This window comes from Lissotriton helveticus, chromosome 12 (genome assembly GCF_964261635.1).
Source record: "Lissotriton helveticus chromosome 12, aLisHel1.1, whole genome shotgun sequence".
In the NCBI taxonomy this organism is placed as follows: Eukaryota; Metazoa; Chordata; class Amphibia; order Caudata; family Salamandridae; genus Lissotriton; species Lissotriton helveticus.
This window is the reverse complement of record NC_136073.1, coordinates 915,562,248-915,578,484: the sequence shown is the minus strand read 5'-3', so window position 1 is coordinate 915,578,484 and position 16,237 is coordinate 915,562,248. Positions and strand designations below refer to the sequence as shown.

General features: G+C 44.7%; 1 protein-coding gene across 1 annotated transcript in view; it reads left to right on the top strand.

Moving 5' to 3' along the window:
* The first annotated feature begins 3,334 nt into the window (after nt 1–3,334).
* The window catches only part of LOC144798524 (uncharacterized), a 34,119-nt gene continuing 21,216 nt past the window's right edge, over nt 3,335–16,237 (top strand). Inside the window, exon 1 of the mRNA XM_078669447.1 lies at nt 3,335–3,751. Coding sequence (XP_078525573.1) covers nt 3,476–3,751 — 276 coding nt within the window. The 5' untranslated portion in view covers nt 3,335–3,475. The remainder of the gene's footprint in view (nt 3,752–16,237) is intronic.

The window sequence follows — 16,237 nt, the reverse complement described above, 5'->3', positions numbered from 1 at the left end:
TGGTCAGACTTTGAGCTCATGTCGGAAAACGAGGTCTTCAACATAATTACAAGCTTAAAGCCCTCTTCCCACACTATTGACCCCCCTCCCCCATCCACAATAGTAAAACAACTCAATCACATCATTACACCTTTCTGGACAAAAATCATCAACGCCTCTCTCACATCCGGCTGTGTCCCAGACTCCCATCAGCTAGGACAAATCACACCCATACTCAAGAGACCAGGAGCCGACCCCAACGATCTCAACAACCTCAGACCCATCTCCAACCTCCCATTCCAAGCTAAAACATTGAAGAAGTGCGCTCTCCAACAACTCACAAACACATCGATGGTTTCAACCTCCTCAACACCTTTCAATTGGGATTCAGGAAAGGTTGCAGCACCGAAACAGCGATGCTCAATATTTCTGACGATATCCACAGAGCCTTAGATGAAGGTGAAGCCTGCCTCCTCATCCTTATTGACCTATTTGCGGCATTCGACACAATAAATCATGCAGCTTTACTTGAGACTCTACAGAGGCGCTCTGGCATTAATGGCACAGTACTAGAATGGTTCACTTCCTTCCTACAGCACCGTTCGCAACAAATTTAAATCAACTCCTGTCTCTCGAGGCCAACACGAGTCAAACTCGGAGTCCCGCAAGGATCGATCCTCTCACCGTCCCTCTTCAATCTCTTCATGGAAACCCTGACAATCATTCTGAAACAAGCAGGAGTTAACTACCACCTATACGCAGATGACACACAAATATACTACAAAATCAAATCTCCCAGCGACATCCGTCACCTCAATGTCACACTAACCAAAATCCAATCTTGGTTCAACGCAAATCACTTAAAGCTGAACCCAGATAAAAGAGAACTAATACTGTTGGCTCCAAAAAGTAACCACCGACTAATCCAAGACTGGCTCAAGAATATTCATGCCCTAAACTGCCCCCTCGTCCTATCTTACTCGATTAAGTCACTAGTCTTTACCCTGGACAAGAACTTATCAATGAAAGACCACATCAAAAACTCTGCAAAAGGTGCGCTTTACTCATTAAAACAACTGAAGAAAATTAAACGTTTCATTCCCCAAGATGATCACAAGACAATTCTACAATCCCTCGTCCTCTCCAGGCTGGACTATGGGAACGATATCCTAACAGGGACCCCGAAGGCTCACCTAGCCCCATTAAGGTCAGTCCTCAACATGGTGGCCCGACTCAAAACAGGTGCAAAAAGATTTGATCACATCTCACCAACCCTCGACGCACTCAACGGGCTTCCCATGGATGGTGGATGTATTTACAAACCCCGATGATGAAGCATGACACCAAGGGCCCTTTTGGTGTGTGAGGGGTATTTTAACAAAGATGTTGTATTCCAATGACATCTGGATACACATCCACCCAATGTGAGGTGGCCCTTTCTGATTAAACTACAACGTATTTACAAACTGGCCTGCATCACACACAAAACCTGTCACTCACCTTCCCCCGGCTACCTTAACGGCAAACTAGTAAAAGCAGGAAAATCCAGAACTCTGAGAAGTTCCAACTCACTTCTTCTCATCCCTCTGAAACTGAAAAAGAAACGACCCAATACCGGTCCTTTTCTGGCAACGTAGCCAGGATGTGGAGCGCACTCCCGATCGACGCCAGGTGCAGCCCCTCCTTCTTCTGTTTCAAAAAGGACCTGAAACTCCATCTCCTCAACCAATTCTTTACCGAACAAGGTCAACTAAGCTGGTCTCTGATAACCTAGTGGACTCCCCCTCACTTGACCATCAAGGATGGTGGTTACTGGACTGCGCCAAACACCTACTTTATTGTGTCTCCCTCCCCCGCACCGGTTGCTTAATTATTATGCTCTTTGCTTATGTCTTTCTTGCTTCCTTAAATCTTGCTATGTAATGCGACCTTCATCTCCTGTGTATATGTAAAGCGCCCTGATACCCACGGGTCAAGCTAGCGCTATATAAAACTTTTAAAATAAAATAAATAAAATGTGTGTGTGTGTGCTCCCTCTGCGCGTGCCTTCGTCTCTCCGCCCATTGACCCCATGGCTGCTCCCAGGGGAGGCTCTTGTTACTCGGTGACCCCGGGTGACCCCTGGTGCCAGCAGGGTTCTGTAGCATCTGTCACCTCATGTTGAGTGGGGAGTGATGTCTCTTGTCATGAGGAAGGGTCAGCGGTCGGGAGCGCAGGCAGGGCTGGGGCTGCTGAAAGCACAGCTTCACGCTGTGCTAGCGCCTCGTCACGGTTGTACTGCTATAGCGCCACATGACATCATTGTGCCATGTGCATCGCCAACAGCTCTAACTTAAACACACGTCAGACCGATTGCATTGCCGATGCTTGTGTCTGGGGCTCATGGACTCTAGGGCCCCGTGCCTCAGTATAGCGCCTCCATGCCTCAGTATAGCGCCTCCATGCCTCAGTATAGCGCCTTCATGCCCCAGTATAGCGCCTCCATGCCTCAGTATAGCGCCTCCATGCCTCAGTATAGCGCCTTCCTTCCGCAGCGCTACATGCCCGGGCCTCACGCGGCCGCGGGAGCTCAGCCCGTCTCTCATGAGACGTCTCTCCTCGATGTACAAGAGGGAGAGACCGAGTGAGGGAGTGTGTGTGTGACTCAGGGTCAGCAGTGTCCCTCCGCCGCGCACGCGCGTGAGCGGGCGTGACTGGGGTGAAGTGTCTCCGCGCAGTGTGTGTGCGTGAGTGACCTGTGCTCCCCGCTAGGGGCGTGGGAGAGCAGCGTCTCTCTGCTGAGCCTGGGTGCTGGGAGCGCCGTGTGTGCATGTGTGAGCTTCGCAGCGCCCAGGGACGGCACGGGAGGCGCTGGGCAGAGGGGGCAGTGCCAGGGAGCTGTGTCTGTGCAGGCCACCCTGTGGGAGCGGTGAGGGCAGGAGCAGTGCCAGGGAGCTGTGTGCAGAGGGGGCAGTGCCAGAGCTGTGTGTGAGGGCAGGAGCAGTGTCTGTCCCTATAGAGGCCCCGTGTAAGGGAGCTGTGTGTGAGGGCAGGAGCAGTGCCAGGGAGCTGTATGCAGAGGGGGCAGTGCCAGAGCTGTGTGTGAGGGCAGGAGCAGTGTCTGTCCCTATAGAGGCCCCGTGTAAGGGAGCTGTGTGTGAGGGCAGGAGCAGTGCCAGGGAGCTGTGTGCAGAGGGGGCAGTGCCAGGGAGCTGTGTCTGTGCAGGCCACCCTGTGGGAGCAGTGAGGGCAGGAGCAGTGCCCGAGTCCCTACAGAGGCTCAGTGCCAGGGAGCTGTGTGTGAGGGCTGGAGCTGTGTCTCCCTTAGAGGCTGAGTGTCAGGGAGCTCTGTGTGTGCAGGTTATCCTGTGTGTGCAGGTTATCCTGTGTGTGCAGGTTATCCTGTGTGTGCAGGTTATCCTGTGTGTGCAGGTTATCCTGTGTGTGCAGGTTATCCTGTGGAACCGGTAGAGGGGGACCTGTGTGGGTCAGGGTACAGTGAGAGAGCTGTGTATGGATGTGTGAGGGGAGACAAGTCACCCTGTGGAAGCGGCGAGGGAGCTGTGTGTGCAGGTTATCCTGTGTGTGCAGGTTATCCTGTGTGTGCAGGTTATCCTGTGTGTGCAGGTTATCCTGTGTGAGCGGTGAGGCAGCTCTGTGTGTGTGCAGGTTATCCTGTGGAAGTGGTAGAGGGGCCTGTGTCCCTCAGCTGTCTCTCCACCTCCTTTACTCACTCCTCTCCCTGCAGTGCACTGAACACAGGAGCGATATGTCCCAGCCGCACACCGAACAGGTGAGTGGGGTCTGTCGTCGGCTGCGATCCTGAGATACCCCCACTCAATGCGAAGCGCCTGGTTGAGGGGGCGGGGGGAGGGGGGGCTCTACGTTCATGAGTATCTTACTTTGTAAGCACTGTGGGACCAACTCATAGGCGACACTTTGTCGTAACTTTAGTGTTACTACAATAGTACTACTAACGTACTACAACATGCTATTCACAGACCTACACGAGGAGACCTCCGCATCCCTGTGTTGTCCGTGTGGCCATCGCAGCGGTACAGACGGGTGTATGTTTTAGTAGTAAATGTGGGAGGAACACGGGCGAGCGGCTGGAAGTGGGGACATTTCCTGTTATTTGGGAGGAGGAAGAAAGGGGTTTAGGAAGAACTATGGAGGGGTTTAGGGAAGAAGAATCAAAAACAATCATTGCTATTCACAAACTACACTTCTTAACACTACAGCCAAAAAGGTCCCAAAACAGTTGCTAGTAAACTCCAACTGAGCCTCGGGGTTAGTCCAATGCCAGAATCCAACTCCACCTGAGCCTCGGAGTAAGTCTAGTCCTGGACGTGGCCACTCAAAGGTACTCCCATAGAAAATAATGTTGGCAGGGGCTTAAAAGAACACCTTGTAGGAAATAACATTAAACAAAATAATTTATTTTTAATATTTTTTTAATATGTTTATATATACATATGTTCACTGAAAAAAACAAAGGTTAACGTGACAATATAGTCAGGTGAAAATGTCAATTTAGACCGAGCAGTTTAACAAAAATAACACTGAAATTCCCCTTTTATGGTTAACTGAAGTTACTAAAACTCGCGCCCTCGCTAAGCAGTGTTGCCTTCAATGATCTCTTTTCAGATGTTATCATTGATGTTATCAATGATGTCACTTCAAATGTCATTGGTGATGTCATAGACCATGTCATGAGTGATGTAATATGTGAAGGTATAAGCAGTGCATGGACAGCGTGTGAGTTATACTTACTTCATTTAATTATAGCTGATGAATGTCAGTGTTTTTTTAGTTTAAAATGTTACATTTAAACTGTCATTTTCACCAAACCTTTGTTTTTTTCAGTGAATTTCTAAAGTTACCTTAACATAAAGTAATAGTTTATTACTTGATGTAACTATGCCAACCCCCCTCTGTTCACATCCTTTGGGCAAGTGCAATGGGGGGTTAGTACAAATACAAAAAGAAAAACGGTTGTGGTATATACTGCCGTACACTGTGAAGTTCCTAGTAACGATGTGCTCACTCCAAGGGTCAACCGTAATAAACACCTCAATATTAGATCCATACAAATAAAGGTAGAAGGAGCACTATTTTAATTAATGAATGAATGAATTAATTAATTAATAAATCAAACTCATAGGTTACATTCGTAAGGTTATATTTCACTTTGTCCAACAGTCCACACAACAGAAACCAATACATCAGGGAGAAAGAAACCAAAAAAATGAAGCAATATCTTGATTTTTATATTCGTAGACCTTTTTTCTTTATTAGGTGTTTCCTATAATAAGCACACAAATACAGCCAACGCGTTCGTCACACCTTAGAGGAACTTCTTTCAAACATATTACAAACACGTCACAGATAAGTTAATACATACATTTACAGTAGCATATAAATAGTGTTAAAACATTACAATACATATACACATCAACAAATTACATATAATCAAACATTAAATTTTTTTATATAAAACATGACATGTAAAAATGTATGTACAAATACTACACAAAGAACTTCAACTAATTAATATCATTATGTAAAAATGTTGTGCATACTTCAGAAACAAAAACACGGACAAAAAACAGTAACCTACAAAGTGTATTATCAACAACATCGTCAATGATTCTTTATTGAACCTGATAAAATGTTCTATCTCTCATTATTTACCTGTTCAAACTTAGACAAAAATTTACAAAATACCCACTAAAATATAAGTATACAACTCCGTGACTCTTTCTTAGTACAGGACCATGTCATTTGCAAAGAGCGTAGTTCATTCAAAAGTTTGGTAATTCTAACCCAATCTTGAAAAGATTTCCTCATATTAAAACTGGGACAACTAGTTTCAGATTTATCCACTGAAATGTGAATACACAACTACGTAGTTTTAACCATAATGTGAGACCATGTCACTTTCCAAAGCGTAAGTCATTCAGAAATACGAAGACCCCAATCTAACTCAAAAGACATCAGCAATCGAAAAAAGAAATTCCTCTGTACCGAAGAAAACAGAAGTCAATGACCACGATCTAAACACTTTTTTCAAACTTTACTTAAGTCCCCTCTGGTCTTGAGACCCAGACCACAAGGTGCGACTTACCATCAATTTGCCTCAAAAAAGGACAGTCCGAAAAGAAGACTTCTTGCATATCTAGGGACACAGTCTGTCTCGCAGATATTAATGCTCGTCAAAGCCGTGTGTGCCATTGTTTAAGATATAAAAATCTGTTTGTTGGATTAGGTGGAGGGCCTAGCAGACAACCCCTGCTGTGGACGGCTTTCGACCGTGGTTGAAGTGGGGTTGGCTGCAGGGACTAGCTTGCAACCAGGCCCTGTGCCCAACACCCATGGGTGGCCACCCCCCTGCGTGCTCGGTCACCTGGGACTAATTCACTAGGTCCCGGGGTCAGTAACCCTATCCTGCCACCTTATACTTCATTAACCCCTCCACTGCGGGGCTAATTCCCCCTCTGTGCTGGGGGGCGGGGGAGGGCGCGGCAGCGCCCCAGTGCTCATGACGAGCTTGGCTCGTCATGCAGCACGGTGGCGCTGTGCTCATGACGAGTTGAGCTCGTCATGACCACGTCCGTTCCAATGGTACACCCGGCACAGCAGGGGAATTATCCCCTCATGGGCGTGGCGCAACGGTCATGACGAGCTCAGCTCGTCATTAGCACAGCGCGATCGTGCCTTATGACGAACTGAGCTCGTCATCAGCACGCAACGGGTTAAAAAAATGATTTGAATTTTTTTTAACATTTTCGGACTCAGTGCCCTTGCCCTGTAATGGTGACCACAACATTTCTCTTCATGTTGCTGGCAGCCAATCGGAGCGCGAGCTCCTGTGAGGTGCCCAGCAGGAAAAAAAACCTCTCTTCCAATTAGATTGCTCTATTATTTGAAGTTGCCTGCCCGCGGGACTCATGTGAGTGTCCCACAAACCAAACTGTCCATATATCTATACATTTTTAACCTTTATTTCTGAAAAAATAGAGGACAGATTTGCACCAAACCACAAAAACATGGTTTCTGGGAAAAGATAGAGCTTTCTGCCAAATATGGGAAATTTTGTTTAGCCGTTTCACAATTGCACAATTAGTATTTATTATGATTTAGAATTCCGAAGAATTCCATATAAAGTACATATAAAAAACATCATTCATTACATACAGAAATGCGAAGTAAAAGTACAATTTTATACTACAATCCCAATACTTAAAGGTGAGGACCTTTCCTACAGTGGACTAAACTATACACTGGGCTACGTCATATCAATACAAAAGATCTTTTTTCAGTTAGAAACACAATATGGGCAATACGGAGAACCTAAAAAAGAAGTACACAGAGGAGTTAATAAGAAATACCTGAATTTAAAAATGCACACACAAAACAATACCAGATGTAATCCGAGTTTAGCGAAAGGGGAAAAACAATCCATTGACATAGAAAAGTGCAAATGCTCTGTGCAAAATTTGGCAGAGATATTACCAACGCTCCCCTAGCAGCTATACAGACATTTCAACCCCAAAACATTAAACAACTATTTACATGTCATACAAAAAAGTGCAAGTGCTTAGTGCAATTTCATTTAACAGATATAGCAGCAAATGAAGATAAATTACCTTGAAGGTATTTCAAACTTTCAATTCACTTAAAAATATTACAATCCTACAAATCTAATAAACATGTAAAAATTCTTTAAAACGAAATTTTTTAAAACACATCAGTTCAGATGGAGGGGACATAAGACAATTACGGGCCTGTCCAGCTGTATAAATATTATACTTTAAAAAAGCAATCCTTAAGTATCTTCGTCGTATCGCGTGAAGTGCGGGGCACACAATCAAAACATGATTCGGATCTTGTATTCCACAATTACACAGATGACAAAATCTTTCATTTTTGGGAATACCCTCCCAGGCACCTGTTACAACTCTCAGGGGTAATAAATTCAATCTTAGCAACAGAATAACTCTACGAACACCATGTTCCAGGTTCCACAGAACATATGGCTGGGGATTTTTGACAATAGAACTCCCCGCAATACAGTCCATCCTCCCATTCAATGAACATAGTATCAGATCTCTTTCACGAGAGACCACATATATTGACTTCTTAATTATCTGCTTTAACACGGTTTTACATAAAACTGCTGCCCCTTCCTTATCTATACCGAACATACTTAAAGCCTTTATGTCAGCCGTTTCGTTTGTAACGTTATTAAAAAATCCCTAGATAGATTGAGTTTTGGAACCATCTGTTTATCTTTGCCCTGCTTGATGGATCAACCCAAAATGTTCAAGGCAGGAGCTGAGGCGGATGACATTTTTTCGTTGGAAAGTTTTGTGCCAATTTTCCAATTGGTGCCAAACTTATTAGCAAACCAAAAAAATCAATTTCCTATGGAAATTAGGTATTAACTATACATTGGTGACCACCACTAAGTGATCTATTACCTAGTGCAGTTCCCAGTAGATTGTTATAATTAGGACCTAGTTTCCATAGACAAATCATTTTTTGTTTTGTTAATACTTTTGGGGTTGTTTGATGAATCTTCACAAAATTTTCAATACTAGTATGACAATCGCTTCAGCTGCTGTCTAGGAAGTTTTGGGGTGATTCTCAAGAGGGGGCTAAGAAAAAGGGGGGTCCCAAAATGTGTTTTCCTCCTGCAATTTCCCACAGAGATTTTGAACACGGCTACAGCCCTAAGCGCTGAATGGAATTACACCAAATTTGGGAGAAAGGTAGTACCTGGTCCAGAAAGAGCCCTTGTTGTAATATGGTGTAAATCTGTACAGTGATTTTGGAGTTATTAAAAAAAAAAGATTTATAGATATCTAGGGACTTGGAGGGTCCACAGATCCAACAAAACTAATGTTGAGATCTGATTGGCTCCCAATACTTCATTCAGGAAGTGTTGGCAGTCATCTTGGGACTTAGACTCAGCCAAGTCCCAAAATAAAAGTAAAAAAAACAGAAAGGGGCATGGTAGGAGTACCCTGACCTCCTAGACCTGGTGGTGAGGTTCCACAGAGACCCAGCCAGGGCCAGAATACTTTTTGTTGTAATTTTGTTGCAAATCTGGATGTCAATGGCAAAAAAAAACCCAACGCTGTTTCCCAAGCTTGTATTTTAATCAGCCCCCCCCCCGGGTTGGCCAGGTTCCAAGGGGTGTATTCAATAATGAAATTGTGGGAGGGGGCTGCGCGGCCTCCTGGGCCGATTTTGACCCCATGAACCCCATCCTCCAGTATCCGGCAGTGCAATGCGAAGGAATTTTAAGGTGGTGCCTAAGTACAAATGTGAGTTATAAGTATAACTCATATTAATTTGAAAGTGCAGCATAATTGATAAATTAAAAATATAACTATAACTTTAGAATGTTTAATGCTTATGTATTTTAAGTTGGGTTTCCATAGCAAACAGAGGTAAAGTTTTCCTAGCTGTAGCTTTTCTTTAACCTTAGTTTTTTTGGTGAATTTCAATGGTTTATCTAATGGTAGTAACACATTGTGAATATTCGTCTAGTTTAGTTTTGTGGAGTGGAGTGTTATTAAGTGCAGTATGAATCAGTATGCTGGAGGAGAGTGCTGTAAAGTCTCCTTTACTATAGTATATTGTGGTATAGTGGAGTGGAGTAAAGTGGAATCAGGTATACAGTGGAATGGCATAGAGTGGAGTGGTGTAGAGTGAATTAGGATACAGTACGGTGACATATATTGGAGTGGTATAGTGTGTAGTGGCGTACACTACAGTGGTATACAGTGGGATAGCATACAGGGGAATGTCGTAAAGTAGAGTTACATTTTTGCAAATATTGTAGATTGTATTTGCGTCCACTGTACGGGTGTACAGTGGAGTGCTTGACATGGGAGAGTTGACAGTGTAGGAGAAGATATTGAAATATCATATACGGAATTAGTGTACAGTCAAGTGGCATACAGTGAACTCTGGTACAGTGGAGTTGCGTGAAGTGGAATACAGTGGAGTACCATACAATTAAGTGGCCTTCAGTTTAGTGATGTACGCTGGGCTTACGTAAAGTTGAGTGTGGTACAGTGTACTGTTGTAAATTAAAATTCCATACAGTGCTATGGTGTATATTGGATTGCTGTACAGTGCAGTGGTGCAGAGCGGAATAGCATACACTACTGTGGGATACAATGAAATAGGGTACACTGCTATGGCATATACCGGAGAAGTGTAAAGTGTAGTGCCAGACAATGGAGTGCATGGAACTGAGTAGTCTACAGTGTAATAACATTCAGTTTAGTGGCATGACATCTTCAAATGTATATTGAAATGACATATACTGGAGTACCGTACAGTAGAGTGTTGTACAATTGAATGGGGTGAAATATCGGAGCGTAGAGTCTAGTAATATACAGTGAAGTGTCTTTTAGTGCCATGGTGTAGAAGTAAAGTGTAAAGTGTAATAGCATGCAGTGGATCGTAGTACACTACAGTGGCGTATACTGCATTTCAGTTCAATGGAGTGCTGTAGAGTGGAGTAGCATACACTGGAAAATCATACATTCAATTTCTGTACTATGAAGTTGGCCGTTGTTGAATAGCATATGGTGGAATAGTGTATACTAGATAATGCATACAGTGAATAGAGTATAGTTGTGATCAGTATAGTGTAGGAGGGCCCAGAAACTGTCATACAAATAATTGTAATAGAATACAGTGGTGAACAGTATAATAGCTTAGAGTAGTGTTGTAGACGTTAGTGGCGGACAGTGGAGTTTGGTGGAGTAGAGTTGACTGATGTACACAAGATTATTGTACTATATAGTGGTGCATACTGGAGTGTCATGAAGTGGATTAGCATTCTTTAAGCAGCGCATAATGGAGTGCCGTAAATTTAATATACAGTACAGTAGCATAAAGTGGAGTGTGTAAATTAAAGGAAACATAAGGTTAAAGTGTGTGAAAAAATGTTAATTTTATATCTGCAAAATATATTATAATATGTAAATGTACATATTTTATAAAACGTACATATATATTGTGCTATTGTGTACAGTGCTAAGTTCACGGTACACCATGTTACATGGGGCTCACGGCTGGGTATGTGATTGGTTCATGGCTGTGTTTACCAAAAGTAAAAATCAGCCATATAGATTTTATCACAAATTTCCATTATTGTGCTGTTAGAGTTTTGCTGAATAATGGCCTAGGGTGTTACATAAAATTAAGTATTAAGTTTCATTGTTATTAACAACCTATTACCACTTTATTTCAATGGTACTAGGGTACCTTTTTTGTTTATAAATGTGTAGATATTATTGATTTTAAAATGTTTTCTTCCTTAATAATTTTGGAGCTATTGGCCGAATCTCTGCAAAATTTAGGATACTTGTTCCACATGTTGCATTGTGAAAGGAGTGAACGTTTAGTGGGGTTTAGTTAAGGGAGTCCAAAGAAAAAAGAGGGGTCCAAAAACATGCTTAACTGCAGTGTATTTTACATACAGTGTTGTACTTTATGTTCCAAGAAAACCATCAGTGCATTTTGTTACAATGTGGCAGGATTACATATTATAGTGCCCGCATGAATATTTTGTGTAGTTTAGGTAAGTAGTGTAACTGATTTATAAGTTTTAAGGTATTTAAAGTTAGTAAAATCTGCTGTTGCATTATTTTAGCAAAATATGGGGGTAGTTTTGCGATGTATACCACAGTACATAGTGATTTCAAGTCTTCAACTAATTGTCTAATCATATGCTTTAGAAAAGTTAAACACAGCTTTGTTGTGTTAGGTACACTTTGCCCCCATGCTCTGCGTTACGCCTTCCGATGTAGGTAAGAATTAGGTGTAATATTTTTGGCCTAACTATTATCATTTTAGTAAAGTGATAATAGGTATATCAAAATATTTGTAAGTTTCTATATGTATCTATTTTTTAAATATCGAGAGCGCTATGGTACCACAGTACTACCAAAACATTTTGTAAAGTTAACATTTTTCTTTTTTAATTTCTATAAATATATATATATATACACACACACACACACACACAACATACACATATACATATTTAGGTAGTTAGAGTTAGGATGTAGTTTCCATAGGAAGAGACAATAACTTTGGCGTTGTTTGATGAATCCTTGCAAAATTTTCAAAACTAGTATGGTGCTCACTCCAGCTGCTGTCTTGAAAATTTCATAGTGATCCGTCAAGCGAGGCAGAGAACAAGGAGGTGTTCCCAAAAGGTATGTTAATTCCCATAGATATTTAAGACATGCTTACAGCCCGAACTGCTGAACGGAATGAAACCAAATTTGGCAGAAAGGTAGCTGTTGGTCCAGAAAGTGACATTTTGGTAAATTGGCGTACATCCATTCAGTAGATTTTGAAATATTAAGGAAAATTCCAATTTGTATATACAGGGACGCAGAGGATCTGCAACCCCTCCCGATCTCGTGTTGAGATCTGATTGGCTGCCAACACTTCAAACCAGGAAGTGTTGCTGTAGGCAGGTCATAGGCAAGACAGGCCGGTAGGGCTGGGAACAAAGCAGTTGGTGTCCTCTTGTCCTTCTTGGGTCTGCACGGTTCTTCGGTCCTTCTTCTTCATCAAAATTGAGGAGGCAAGGTTCAGGGTTATCCCTAAATACTAGATTTAGGGGTGTTGAAGGGGTGTGCCGGTTTGGACCAAAGGGTCCCCTCATTGGGTTGGGTATATCCCCTATTAAGCCACCCTCCAGTGGGAGGTGGCATGAGCTGTTCCCTAATTGCCTGAGGTCCCTCATCTTGAAGATGGTGGGGACCGAGATGTGAACTTCACCTCACCCCCCCCACCTGAGGGATGGGGTTGGCAAAGGTGGGCACACCTCTCTTCCTAGCTTGGTTTTCCCACCGATTCTCCAACCCAAAGTGGAGGCCAGAACTGGTGGTGCCAGTTGCTGGGGGCAGCAAAAGGCAGGGTCATTTTCCAAAGATGGCACGTCTTTGAAGCTTCCCCTTTCCTGGACACAACCCATCCTGAGGGAGGAGGCATGACACATCTGCCCAGGATGGGCTTTGTTTCTGAGCCCAGAGAGTGAAGACTCTCTACCCAGGGGTCCAGAAACCTGTCTGGGGGTGGCAATTGGTGGGCAGACATTCAGGAACCAAACCAGGGCTGGCAGATTTTCAGGGGGCATCTCTAAGATGTCCTTTGAGTGCACTTTACAGTAAATCCCACACTGGCATCAGTGTGGGTTTAATGTGCTGAGAAGGTCACTGTGCCCTTTGTACCCATGGTATCTTTTACAAGGGGCTTACCTGTGGCCAGGGGTGTGGCAATTGTGGATACAAAGGTATAGTCTTGGGAAAGAACACAGGCCCTGGGAACATGATTGGCAGGGACCCAGGGCACATCAGGTCAGGCTGCAGCAGATGTCAGACAAAAAAGTGGGAGGTAACCATGCAAAATAGGGCACTTTCCTACACTTGGCTTGAGTCAAGTCCCAGAATTTATTTTATAAAAAAGTAAAGGGATCAGGGTAGAACTTACCTAACCCTGTAGGCCACATGAGGGGTAGGGGGGTCCCACTGGGACCCTGCAGGGTGAACAAAACCCACTATTTGAAAAAATCTAAATGAAGTACGGGCTCCAGTTAGTAAATGGCCCCCAGGTGGCCAGGTCAGAGGGATATGTTGCTAATAAAGAAGGGGGGCACATGGGCCTACCTTACTGGGGTTTATTAATGCCCCGGTGACCACCACCTCCCCGTGGCTTATACATTTTAAAATGGGGGGGTCTCGGACCCTCCCCAGTCCTCAGGGACCACCACCTTCCCAGGGCTGTATGCCAAAAAGAAATCGAGAGGGAGGCCTCTTGGACCTTCCATGCCCTGGTGACTACCACCTCCCTGGGGCTAATGCATTATTATCGGGGGACCTCTTTGACCACCCCGGCCCTGGGGTCCACAGCTTTTCTGGGGCCATAATGTATTTGTATTAGGGGTCTTAGGGATCCCCCTGGGCCCCAGGGACCACCACTTTCCTGGGGCCATCTTCTTTTTAAACAATTGAGAGGGTTTTTTTCATCCTGCCGACTGTTCTCAGCCCTGGGGACCGCCACCTCCCTCGGGTAGGCCGTACGCAAAAGAAAGAGGGGGGCCACACGGCCCTCTTCCTGGAGCCATAGATGGCTCTGGGGACCGCGACCCCCCAGGGTCAGCACTTGCTATACCCCAGGGTTTCCACCCACAGGGCATTGCTGTGTGCTGTGGCTTGGTGGCAGTGGTAAAGCTCTTGCCAAGCCACAGCAAACAGCAATGTCCTGTGGGTGGGCTCCCTGAAACATAGCAGGAGCCTTCCGTGCTTCCAAGCGACATCATTAAAAATGCTGGAATTGGAGCAGAATTGCTTTTAGAGACAGGGAGCAGCCTTTCCATCAGCTTCCTATGTCTAAAAGTAATGCCGGCTCCCGCAGGAGGTGGGAAGCCTGCTGGGACCGAGGGGGCATTAAGCCTCCCAGTAGACTTTACCGGGCCCTGGGGGATGGGGTCTCTGGGACCAAAATCGACCTGAGGATGGGGCCCGCATGGCCCCCTTCCACCATGTGAGAAAGGCCGGGCCTCGAGGGATGAGGTCCACAGACCCGAATTCGGCCCAAGGTGGGGCGCCGCGCATCCTCCTCCCCAAAAGGTTTTAAAAAAAATAAAAAACATCCAGGCCCCGGGGGATGGGGTCCCCAGGGCCAAAATCGGCCTTGGGAGGGGGGCAGCGCAGCTGAGGGTCTTTGGGGGCCAAGAACCCCTCCTGTTACCTCCAATAAGTCCCACACAGCACAATTGCTGAGAGCTGGTTAGAGGCCCCCTTTCTCCACCACTCTGCAGATGGACCGACTGGCACACTGCTGGTTGGCGGATGAAGTCCTCTTGGATGTTGGGGGTTCTTGGGGTCCAAGAAATCCTCCTGTTGATTCCAGTTTGTCTGACACAGCAGAATTCCTAGAGCTGGGCAGAAGCCGCCCCCTTTCTCTACCACTCTGCAAATGCGACTTCTAGTTAAATAACCCTAGGAATTTACGTAAAAAAACAAAGGTTACAGGGATATTATAGTTAGGAAACAAAATTTGAAAAACCTTAGAAATGTACTTAAAAAACAAAGGTTACAGGGACGTTATAGTTAGGCTCAGATTTCACTCATATAAAACCATATTAATTAGGCAGTTATAGTTATCTGAACTAACTATAACTTACACCCCGGCCATGCACTGCTTATAACCTCACAAGTTACATCACTCATGACATGGTCAGTGATATCACTGAATGACATCCCTGATGACATCTTAAATTACATCACTGATGACACCATTGAGTATGTGTTTTTAAGAGTTTATGGGTGTTAAGCATATATACTAACATACTACAAAAGTTAAATTAGTATACTTTGTCCACTACTACTGAGTGATACTACTTCTAACATATATTAGGTGAGTGGCTGTGTAACTGTATGCAGCGTTGCATGTATGAGTGTGTGTAAGTGGCTGTACGGGTGTATAAGTCGTTGTGTGAGTTGCTCTGTAGGTGAGTGAGACGCTGTGTGAGTAGTGTTGTCAGTGAGTGAGTGGGTGTGTCAGTGGCTGTATGGGTGAGTGGCGGTGTGAGTGACACAATGGGTGGGTAAGTGGGTGTGTAGTGACTGTCTGGGTGAGTGAGTGGGTGTCAGAAAGGCTGTATGAGTGATTGACTGTGTGTAAGTGCATAGGTGAGTGAGTGGCTGTTTGGGCGGGTGTCTGGCTGAGTAAGTGTGTGTGTGGCTGTATTGGAGAGTACATGTCTGTGTGAATGGCTGTATGGGTGAGTGAGCAGACGTGTGAGCGTTTGTAGGGATGTGTGAATGTGTATGTAAGTGGTTGTGTGGGTTTGTGAGTGTGTGAGAGAGTGCTTGTATGGGTGAGTTAGTGGCTGTGTTGAGAGGCTGAATGGGTGAGGGATTGGGCGTGTGAGTGACTGTGCAGGTACATATGTAGGTGTGTGAGTAGCTGTATGGGTGAGTGTGTGGCTATGTGAGTGGCAGCACAGGTGAGTAACTGGCTGTATGAGTGGTTGTATGGGTGAGTAAATGGTTGTGTGAGTGGCTGTACAAGTGAGTGAGTGGGTATGTGAGTGCCTCTATGGAGGAGTGAGTGGGTGTGTGATTACTGGTATGGGTCTGTGAATGGGTATTTGAGTGGTCGTGAGGGAGTGGGTATAAAAGAGGTTGTATGGGGGCATGAGTGGGTGTGTGAGTGGTTCTGTTGATAATAT